This window comes from Bufo gargarizans, chromosome 3 (assembly GCF_014858855.1).
Source record: "Bufo gargarizans isolate SCDJY-AF-19 chromosome 3, ASM1485885v1, whole genome shotgun sequence".
Lineage (NCBI taxonomy): Eukaryota > Metazoa > Chordata > Amphibia > Anura > Bufonidae > Bufo > Bufo gargarizans.
Genome location: NC_058082.1, coordinates 75,029,498 through 75,041,546, shown reverse-complemented (window position 1 = coordinate 75,041,546; position 12,049 = coordinate 75,029,498). Strand labels below are relative to the sequence as shown.

Sequence of the window (12,049 nt, the reverse complement as noted above, 5' to 3'; positions counted from 1 at the left end):
CATCTGCTTCTATCGGCTTGGCTTTGTCTGTTTTATTCACTTTTAAAGGGGGTTTTCCAGGATTATGGGCATTTTTAGCCATCCCCAGAGAGCATGGAACTGTTTGAAAGACTTATTTGGTGAATTTCTGGTCCCTGATCTATTTACTTCTACATGGGGTCACGTGTGCTTCTGCAGCTGAGGACTGGCCTCAGTGGTGACGTGTCCCCAAGTCGCAGATCACTACTGGGTCATGGGCCTCTCTGGAACACGTCTTCACTGAAGCCAGTCGTGCAGCGGGGCATATGGCCCCATCCATACCCTGTCCAGAAGTAAACAGAATGGGGACCAGAAGATCAACGGACCCAGGGTGCTGAAACGGGCATGTATGAGTTTGTCAACAGGTGCCACTCTCTCCGGGGGTTGGCTTAAAATGGCCATAATCCAGGAAGACCTCATTAAAGGGGTTTTCCCAGGGTTCGAAAATTATTTATGATCTATCCTTAGGATAGTTTATTAGTATCTGATCGGTGAGGGTCCGACTTCTTGCACTTTCACCGATGAGTTGTTTGAGGCCATGAACTTGGCCTATTTGCCTACCATTCAAGTGAAAGGGCCTGGACTGCAATACCAAGTACAGCCACTACACAATGTAAGGCGCTGTGGTGGGAGAAGACTGCTGCATTCAGTAATGCTTTGCGTCCTGTTCAAACAGCTGATATGTTGGGGGGTGAGGGGTTAGGTATTAGATATTGAAGGCATATCCCCAGGATAGCTCTTCAATATCTAACTCCCTGAAAAAAACTTTAAATGCTTTTTCCATGTTATATGTGGTTATGCTAATTCGATTGCGAAACAAAACAGGTGAGCGATTCTTTATGGATCTGACGCCAGGATGTTTTTGTGGCAGCAGCTGGCACATTGTACCATGGACAGGACCTTCTCTCCTCTATTAGGAGCAAGCTGTTGCCTCCATGGAGCACTAAGCCCCTTCTGGCTGCCGGCCTGAGAATCTAAGTTATGGAATCTCATGCATGGAAAAACATTGCCGGTATTTGCTTTCTTTGCTTTCATACTGCTTGAAATGAAATGCCGGAAAGTGACAGACCCTGGAAGTGTGTAAGCTAGGCCCGATACATGGAGACCCTTATTTTCCAGTTGGTGAACTGGCGTGAAGACAGGGCCTCTAAAAGCCTGGGGGGGGGAAAGTCTAAAATGAAGAGAAAAACAGCAAAGACCTTCACATTTGTCATTTGTTTGTAATTTGAGGAGACATTCTGCCAATGATACATCTATAGGGATTCTGTCTGAATACATGTACAGTTAAACAAGGATTGTCCAGGGCTACAAAAAAAAGAATACAGTGATATCACAAATGTTCTATTTTACCCTTAATGAACATATAGCCAATGGTGAAGGTTCACTTAAATTGACATGCAAACACTATTCTCTTTATATTCTATATATATATATATATATATATAGAGGTTGTCCTTGGAAAAACATCACTAGAATACGCTGCGTTAGGCCTGTTTCACGCTTGAGTGGCGGCTTTCCGGTTTTGTGATCCGGCAGAGGATCTCGAAACCGAGCCAAAAAAGATCATTTCTGCGAAATGGAACAAACCAGATCTGGCATGAAAATCAATGTAAGTCAACTGTGCCCGATCCAGTTTTGTTTTTGTTACCCGGTTTGTTCAGTTTAGATTCAATACAACCAGATCCAGCCGAACGTATGTGTTGACTGGCACGGATGCATTTAATTCCGGTTTTGAGATCCTCTGCCGGATCTCACAACCAGAAAGCCACAATGCAAGGCCTAAACATAGGCAATAACCAACCATGTAGCCTCCAAAAAAGGCCGAGCAGAGTCTGCACTTTCCATTCTAGTGCTTGAAGAGGTCTAGTTGCTGGATGTGGCCCTGCACAGTTGTAGACTACCTCTACACGTTCAGCTTTTCAACATTTCCTAGTGTAAAGCTCCATAAAAAGTCACTATTAGTTATTGTAACCGTTTTCTCCATTGATATACATATGTTTACAGTTTTCTCCAGGTTGCTATTGGAAACAGACATTGTTTTATCTCTGCTCTGCTGTCAGACCTAACAGATTACCTCTAAGACTGTGCAGCGGGCATCTGAGCTCCCACAATGCACTGTAATCTGGAAACCAACAGATTGCAGAATGAAGCTTTCACTGTGGATGGAGAAGACAATGGGCCACATTTATCATGACTCTGACAGCTCACTCCACTTTCACATATGGCTAAAGTCAGTTTTAGCCAAGTCAGATTTATGATCGGCCCTTTAAGACTGTAATAAATGTGGTTTGACGATAGCAGTTTATCTGTCAGTAAGCGGCTTTACAAAAGTCGCACATCTTTACGAAAAAGTTGCACGTTTTTATGAAAGTCGCATGTTCTATTAAAAAGTCTCATAAGATAAGCATGGTCCTCACTGGAGTGAAATTGCGACTTTTATGCGACTTTTTAAATAGTCCCAATAGTAAATCTGTCTAGAGATTCATTTACATAAGAAAACACGCCCACTTTCAGAAAACTGGCGAGCATAGTGCAGAGCAGAAAAAAGTCGCAAATTTGTGCGCAGTTTTAGCGTTTGGGACTTTTTTGGGGACTTTTTCACTCCATTATTCTGACCTGAGCTAATGATAAATCTGGCCCAATATCTTGTCAAATGTTTGGTAACCATAGAAAAAGTTGATCAAGAATAAAATGCCACTTTATCGTAGAATATTAGGCAACTGCAGAAATAGAAGACTTGAAGCTGGAGCTTCCCTTTAAATGATTAAAGGTTTTTTTCCTGGGAAATAATTAAAAAAGGCTATATAGCATTGACGAGATGCTGTTCTGGTCCCTGCTACCCTCCACTATCTGATCCCACACAGCCAATTACTGGTCACCGCTGTGCCCAGTGCCCAGCTGAGTGGGCCTTTCCTGACATTTTAAAAAGAAGTATTGATCTGGGACCAGGACCATCATCAGAACAGCCACAGCAGCAAGGGAACAGTGAGGTCAGGTCTTCTTTTAAAAAATGTAATACAGCCATTGTATCTCTATAGCGCCACCTGCTGTTCTTTTCCTTATTTTTGGTCCATCTCTCTCTCTGAGCTGGTCGAATGTGCTCAGTTTAAATCTTCAACGACCACCAGCCATATTTCTTGTTAGAAGCTGTGGTCGTTCCAGAGACAGGGCTGCAGCAGAAAGGACATGCCCCCTGGGCTGCCATGTTGAAGATAATCTAGCAGAGCAGTGACTGTGGGGATCTTTGGACCCGTGTGCGGTACAAGGTTGCTGCCAGCTTTGTTAGAAAGGCGTTGTCATGTACTACATGATGTCTGATTTTTAAATTTTTTACATCAATTATGGCATAAGCCCTTTAAATGTTACAGAATTTGAGAAATATTCAAACTTTTGCGCAAATGTAGTACTGATTTCTTGTCTTTGTTTCTTTGTATTTTAGCTTCTCCAGTGGGTAACGGATATATAAAACCACAAGTACAACCAGTATCCAGCACACAAAGAGACAAAGGACCCCCAACCATGCTGCCCATCAACATAGACCCGGAGAGTAAACCTGGGGAATATATTCTCAAGAGTTTATTTGCAAATTTCACCACACAAGCGGAGCGCAAGATCCGGATAATAATGGCCGAACCCCTGGTGAGTGAGCTGAAAAAGGCGTTGTAATAAAAGGTGTCATTCCATATTTATTAATTTTTTTTTATAAAGGGGTGTCCAGCCCTGGGGCCGACAACACCTACGCAACGTACCCATGCCCCGAGGACTGACAGCGGCTTAAAGGCCACATTACAGTAGTGATGCCTCTGTGACCGCTGAGATCCGTGATTGTCCGCAGCGGTCATGAGACTCTGCGACTTGCCGGTCCAGCAGAGACGGGAAGCGTTAGAGAATGGATTCTGGACACTTAGTCCTTGCTTTTTGTGTTCAGGCACACAGGAGTTGTCGGCTCCAAAGCTGGAGGACCCTTTTAATTTGCAAACTAATAATTTCAAGTGTTTCTTATAAATTTACCATAGTGAAGATTACGGAAATGGCTGTGATATAAAGATGGCGATTTATAATGTTCTGCTTTTTTTTTTTTTCATTACACCTCTCCATGGTTTATGTCTGGTGTTAAATCACAGCTCCAAGAAATTGGATGGACTGGGCGTCCCAACCTGCAGACGGATGCGACGCCGTTTCTTCTAGAAATCGGTCATGTTTTTCTAATCTTGTACAATCCCTTTAGGAATTTTATGTTTAAAGGCTATGTGCACCTTCAGAGGCAATTTTTTTTTTATGATGGCATGTAATTCATTTTTGGCTAAAAATCTTTTTTTTTCCAATTGGCCTTCATTAAAAATATTGAGATGTTCTGTCACAAAGGGTTAACTGTTTTTCCCAGCTGTGTGACTGGTACTTTCACTTTCTGCCGGCCATCTCCTAAACCTTGGGGCAGATTTATTAAATCTGGCGGTGGATCTGCCGGAGTTATGAAGAGGTGCCGGCCTCTACAGAACTTCGGCGGATCCACCACCACCTTTTTCTACGCCTGAGCGAGGAAAAGTCGCAGATTGCAGCGCCACAAGCTGCGCCTGAAATATGCCTAATATGGGCGGATTTCAGCTTCATAAATGACCTCCCTTATCTTTAAACTACTGAGAGGTCATAAAGTTATCACATTCTTAGGCTACATGCACACGACCGTTGTGTGTTTTGCGGTCCTCAAATCGCGGATCCGCAAAACGCGGATGGCGTCCGTGTGCGTTCCGCAATTTGCGGAACGGCACAGACGGCCTTTAATATAACTGCCTATTCTTGTCCGCAAAATGTGGACAAGAATAGGACAGGTTATATTTTTTTGCGGACCACGGAAGTGAATGGGTCCGCATCCGAGACGCCTAGGATAGCTAGAATGCGGACCAAAAAAAAACGGCTGTGTGCATAAGGCCTTATCAGGAAGGTAAGAACTGCGCTGTAATGAGTGTTTAGGAGGTCAGAGATAAGGAGCCCTTCTGCTCCTGGTCTGACGGTGCTGGTTCAGGACGCCAGATGTTTAATAAAAAACAATTAAAAAAAATATTTATACAATGCAATAATAATTAAAAAAAAATTGCCCCCAAAGGTGTTCATAGCCTTTAAAGTGAAAAAACTGGTTGGAAAATAGCTCCCAGTAACCGGTCAGATTTCAGCGCTCGCGTTGTAAGTACAGTAGTTGCTCCGTTGAGTGCACTAGACGCAGTCCTAGCCGCTCTGAGCAGTATGTCCTGCACTGGCGGATAAAGAATATGCTTCATTTGATACGTGCCATGTGATTGTGATCATATTCCGTATATACATATTGATGGGAGCGGCAGATTGCTGTCCATCCTCTGTTATCAGATTTTCTTCTGAAAAAGCACATTACTCAGCACTCTGCTGTTGTGTTTGGTGTCTTGCCCAATCTATTTATACTTGATGGGATCTTTACAACTTCCTGAGCGACTCTCACCCCCCCCCCCCCCCCTTCCATATACACATCTGCTCTGCCATCCCGTATTATTTGCAGAACAGAAGCTAATGACATTGCACAATTCGCCAGCACGTTGCTTGAATTCCTATTTACATGCCGTAAAATGAATGCAGGAGCGACAAAACCATTTTTATTATAGACAGTAATTATATTGGTGCCGGAAAACATGATATCCTTCAGTAAATGGAGCAATAGATGTTTGAGGCCAAAGTAAAATTCAGCCTCTGCTGGTCTCTTGTCTTCTTCGGTGCTGTCCGTATTTAGTGCACAGGTCCTGGCTGCAGTATACAAACCATGGTGCTGGGATTGGATCTTTTTTTTCACATTTTTAAAGGTCTGCGAATGCGCAGACCGGAGAACTGGATCAGTTTTTCCGAAACACTTGGTGCCGGATCCGGCATTAATGCATTTCAATCCAAGTGTCCCGTAATTTTGGACGGAGAAAATACTGCAACATGCTGCTGTATTTTTTCCGTCCAAATACCGTAAAAGGACTGAACTGAAGACATCCTGATGCATCCTGAACGGATCGCTCTCCATTCAGAATGCATTAGGATAAAACTGATCAGTTTTTTTTCCGGTATTGAGCCCCTAGGACGGAACTCAATACCGGAAAAGTTTTAGGCTAGTGTGAAAGTACCCTAATAGGGAGCGTACCCTCTCAGCTGCTGGGACTTATGGCACCTGTTGTGCCACTACCAGTGGTGTAACTATAGGAGGTGCACAGTTTGCAGTTGCACTCAGGTCCTGGAGCTTGAAGGAGACCCAGAAGGTCCCTCTGCCCCATATGAGGACACCAGTACTATAAATGACAGGTGGTAGTTCCAGGCCCTATTCAGATTTGCATTGGGACCCAGGAGCATAAATATTGCGGGTAAATCTAAAATTAAAGGGGTTTCCAAGTTTTTTATACTGATGACCTATCCTCAGGGTGTCATCAGCATTTGATCGGCCTTACACCCATTACCCCCTGGTCAACTGTTTGATGAGACCACAGCACTGCGGTGAGCGCCGCTGCCTCCTCACAGCTTGCCAAGCACAGAGCCGTACATTGGATAGTGGTCATGCTTGGCATTGCAGCTCAGCTCCATTCACTTGAATGGGACTGAACTATGCCCAGACCATGTGACCGATGAACGTGATGTCACTGGCCTAGGGTAAGCGGCTAGAAGGCCACGGCGCTCACTGGATGACTGTGGCCTACTCAAACTGCTAATCACCGGGGGTCTAGGGTGTTGGACTCTACCGATCAGATACAGATAAAGTCAGAAAACCCCTTCAAGCTTCATCTTAAACATCCATCAAGAAAACATCTCTCGAAGGCTTTTTAATAATTGCTATAATGTAAAAATACAGTATTTTGCCGTTAATGTTTGTTCACATTGTCGTTAGCATCTGTTCCTTTAGGTTTCCTTTGTCTTGGTGGCCAATACAGCATGTTTCGCTATTCTTTCCTTAATAAAAATCACGATTAACCCATTATAGGTCATTGAATTCCATTGAGAACTATTAAGAAGCTGTAAACAACTTGGCCATCATAACCGGCAGTGTTGCTAGCACCTGGCACCACAAGGCATGTGACCTGGGTCTCTTGACATCAGTCATTACAACACTTATAGTAGTTCTACCAACACCCCTGGTCATAACCTTCCTGGTTCTAGTAAGTCTATAACTAGTGTGAACAGAAATTTAAAGGCCAGTTCATGTGTTGTTTGTTAGCAGCCAACCCCAAATCTTGGTATGGATCATACTATGTGTGTGCCCCAATTCAGCCGTGACACAACAGTCACACAAGTTGTAGATGGTTGCAATGCCATTGTGCGGTGCTCACCTCCTCAATCTTTCACTCAGGAACGTACATGCCATAGAGACAGCCCATGCAACTGTTAAGGAACCTGCCCTGGTTGGACCCATTGCCTTTGCAATTGGATAATGGAAGGCTCCCATCTTCATAGGAACGGTATAATTAATAAACTGGAGGTCTTAACATTTGGCCCAATGGTGACGGAAAGAGCATGAAGTGGAAAATAAACGAAAGACCCTTCTGAACTATGTGAGAAACTCTGGCACCATAATGGAGGTCTAGTTTGTCTTGGGTATATAAAGTATAACCTTTACATTGACCAGTGCAAACCAACAAAACCTGAAACCATCTATGTTCCTCATCACATCCACATCCATCTCCATGGTGGCACAAGCCTTCCTCCAACGATGAGTGTTTATACCATTCTGTAGTTGTCTATAAACCAGTATACACGGGTCTCATTGTCATATTGATTGTTTGGGTTGTGATAAACTTGCGTGTATCTGAGCATGCTCAACTATAGAAAATCTGATGGGTCACCTGTAATAAGTGACAGATTATCCTAATTATTACTGTATACCGGCTTCCTATTGGGTTTCTCCAAGTTAAAAGCAACATTTTGTAAAAGGCAGGGAATGTATTAAAATAAAAAATGGTACTCGCCACTCCGAGCCTGCTCTTGTTTCAGAACTGCTGCTCTGATCCCTCCACTGGGCCTGGTTTTCATGACTGCATTGGTGGTGTGCCCGTACGTGAGAGCTGCAGCCAATCTCTGGTCTCAACAGTCCTGTGCAAAATCCTCCTCAGGCCAGTGATGGCTAACCTCCGGCACTCTAGCTGTGGTGACACTACAACTCCCAGCATACTCCATTCATTTCTATGGGGTTCTGAGAACAGCCAAGCTTGGGAGTTGTAGTTGTAGTTTTACCACAGCTGGAGTGACGGAGGCCATCACAGCCTTAGGGCCCTTGCACACGACCGTATGCCCTCCGAGACATACGGTCCATATGTCCCGGAGCTGCATTGATTGCGCGCACGGGAGCGCACATCATCCTAGATTACAATGATGCTGTGCACGTCAGGTCACCCGCGGGACTATTGTCCCGCACTCATATGATCATAAGATCATCACAGCATCATTGTAATCTATGATGCTGTGCGCTCCCGTGTGCACGATCAATGCCACTGCGGGACATATGGCCCACTCACGGACCGTATGTCTCAGAGGGAATACGGTCATGTTCAAGGGCCCTTAGGCTAATGATTGGCGGTCACATGCGGTATACAGGCACAACACTGCTGCTGCCAAACATGCCATCTAATCTGCAGCTCTGGGAATGATCAGAGTGGCTCTGGAGCAGGTGGGGTTTTGAAGCAGCATATATAATTTTTTATATAGATATAGATATAGATATATATATATATATATATATATATATATATATATATATATATATATCTATAACTTTGCTGCCTTTAACCAAAACAATATATATATATTTTTTTTTAATCCTGTACAGATTATGTACCCTAATAGAGCCTCATCTAGCATGGGTTAACTCTATCTGTGTGTCATTTATGAGCATTTTAATATTTCACTTTATACATAATTTCTATAGATATAGAATGTTTTACGTTTGAAGTCGGTGCTGCAGAGAGCAATTCTCATCCTATATATAGGACCTTAGCATTTCATAATCTTCTTTGAAATCTTTGGTAAATGGTGAGCTATTCTGGGCCTTCTGCTCCCGGCAGATGACTCCTTTTGCAGCACATATTCAATAGGCTTTGTTAGACAATAGAAAGCACATAATTTTCTTAAAATGGTACCCAACAGCTTTCCAGTATAAAAAAAGGTATGCTGGCACCAAATGTATTCCAAAAAGACGCTCAGTGCCAGCGCCCCTTTTGGTATGTGCCAGGTAGATAAATACCCCTGCTAGTTCTGATGTGTAAGGGGCCATAGAAAGTTGGTAGACCCAATTATTTTGGCAGTACTAGCTGACCGTCTAATGTTTATGGTAATGTCCCTTGAGGGCAAATGTCAGTCTAAAGAAGGATCGGACATGTTGGATTTCACCTGACCGCTGTCTAAAGTGCATAGGAAACTTTAAAGGCTATGTCCACGATGGGGTGTGGAGCAAGACAGGTCCTTCATGACACACAATGCAAGTCAATGGTGCCTGATCCGATTTCTCGGACACAAAAGAAAACTGATCCGTCCTCCGTTGACTTGCAATGGTTTTAGAGACGGATCCGTCTTGGCTATTTTAGAGAGAATACGACCCGATCCATTTATAACGGACACAGCCGGTTGTATTTTCATGACGTAAGAGCTTTTGCTGATCCATGATGGATCCAGCAGAAACGCACACGTGAATAGAGCAGATATACAGACAAAGACACATATTGTGAAAATATTATTATTTATTTATTTATTTTGCCCTGGGAAATAGAATACAGCAGGGTTTCTCTGTAGATGAACGATCAGTAAGGTCAGCAATGTATGTAATGTATCCCCCGGAGTGTCACCAAAATAATTCTCTGTCCTGAGCTCACCTTTTACTGCTCAGGGTAGTTGGAGGTCAGTGCTTTTTAACCTCCGAGATGCTGGACTTGGGAACATTGCCTAAAGTGCAAATAAAATTAGATGTCAAATTGCGATTCCTTGGTGGTTGACTTGATACCTTTTAATGATTGAAAAAGATGACGACAAAATTGCAAGCTTTCAAGACCCCTCAGGCCTCCTCCTCAGGCATGTAGCTGCCCATAAGGATAGATGAGACGAGTGATGGGAAGCAGATCGGTGTGAGCAGAGCAGTGAATAGTTCTAGCAGTTACAGATAAGTAGTGTGAACGTTTTATCGTCCCCTGATATATGTCCGGTCCAGGAGATCTGATTAAGAAAATCTCAAATATTTGGACTTTTCTATTTTCTAAATTGTTCTGAAGTCAATTAAAAGCTCCTTATCTGTAGTATTCCCAAGTCATATGTTTAGTAAAACACTTGTTTGGTATGGTAGGAGTCTCTGTTATCTTCCAGAGGTATGTTGGGGGGGTTGTTATCTACTTTGCCAGTGAACCGACCTTGAGAAGTGCTTGAGAGGCTACCTGTACTGGCGATATGGATGCAGCTGTTCACAGTTACTTAGACTTTTGGCATCATAGACAGCATCTCCTCCGTTATTTATTGCCGCTCTGTAGCTCTATGAAGAAGCTTGCTTCCACCAACACAGTTTCAGCCATTACAGTGGTCTGATTTATATAGTCTTTCATGTTCAGTATGTCACCCCCCCCCCCCCCCAAAATTCATATTTTTTTGTCTAATTTTCCATTTTAACCCATTTTTTCCACTAACAAAGCAAGTGTTAACAGCCAAACAAGACTGTATCTTTATTGCCCTGACTCTGCCGTTTACAGAAACACCCAATATGTGGCCGTAAACTACTGTACAGCCACACAGCAGGGCGTAGAGTGAAAGGTGCGCCATTTGGTTTTTGGAGGGCTGATTTTTATGGACCGGTTTATTTACACAGTGTCCTGTTTCAACCCCCCTGATGCACCCCTGGAGTAGAAACTCCCTAAAAGTGACCCCATCTAAGAAAGTACACCCCTCAAGGTATTCAAAACTGATTTTACATACGTCGTTAACCCTTTAGGTGTTGCGCAAGAGTTATTGACAAATGGGGATGAAATTTGAGAATTTGATTTTTTTTGTCTAATTTTCCATTTTAACCCATTTTTTCCACTAACAAAGCAAGGGTTAACAGCCAAACAAGACTGTATCTCTATTGCCCTGACTCTTCCGTTTACAGAAACACCCAATATGTGGCCGTAAACTACTGTACGGCCACACAGCGGGGCGTAGAGTAAAAGGTGCGCCGTTTGGTTTTTGGAGGGCTGATTTTTATGGACCGGTTTATTTACACAGTGTCCTGTTTCAACCCCCCTGATGCACCCCTGGAGTAGAAACTCCCTAAAAGTGACCCCATTTTGGAAACTATGGGATAAGGTGGCATTATTTGGGGGACTATTTTTAGGGTACATATGATTTTTGGTTGCTCTATATTACATTTTTGTGAGGCAAGGTTACCAAAAATTTAGATTCTGAAATTTCATCTCCATTTGCCATTAACTGTTGAGGAACACCTAAAGGGTTAATAAAGTTTGTATAATCAGTTTTGAATACCTTGAGGGGTGTAGTTTCTTAGATGGGGTCACTTTTAGAAAGTTTTTACTCTAGGGGGGCATCAGGGGGGCTTCAAAAGGGACATGGTGTCAATAAAAAAGGCCATCAAAATCGGTCGGTCCTTTCCTTTTGCGGCCTCCCTTTTATTGATACAGCAGTTTACGACCACAAATATGGCATTTCTGTAAACTGCAGTATCAGGGTAATAAATATTAACTTTTGTTTGGTTGTTAACCCTTATTTTGTTACCGGAAAAAACGGATTGAAATGAAAAAGTGCCAAAAATTTAGTTTTTGGCACCGTTTTCATTTTTTTTTTTAACCGTGTTAATCTGGGGGGTTAGGTCATGGGATATTTTTATAGAGGAGATTCTTACGGATGCGGCGATACCTAATAAGTCTACTTTTTTTTATAATTATTTAGGTTTTTGACTATATTATCCTTTTTTATAATTATTTAGGTTTTTGACTATATTCAATAATTTCTAATTTCTCTGTTTAGCTTGCTGAGGTGGTCACACATGCCCAGTTTCATCCTTCAACTGCCA

At 42.9% G+C, this 12,049-nt stretch overlaps 1 protein-coding gene across 7 annotated transcripts in view; it reads left to right on the top strand.

Moving 5' to 3' along the window:
• Window positions 1-12,049, top strand: part of FRY (FRY microtubule binding protein) — a 264,523-nt gene that overhangs the window by 89,286 nt on the left and 163,188 nt on the right. For all 7 annotated transcript variants that reach the window (XM_044284644.1, XM_044284646.1, XM_044284645.1 and 4 more), the window contains exon 2: window positions 3,458-3,657. In XM_044284644.1, coding sequence (XP_044140579.1) covers window positions 3,458-3,657 — 200 coding nt within the window. The remainder of the gene's footprint in view (window positions 1-3,457; window positions 3,658-12,049) is intronic.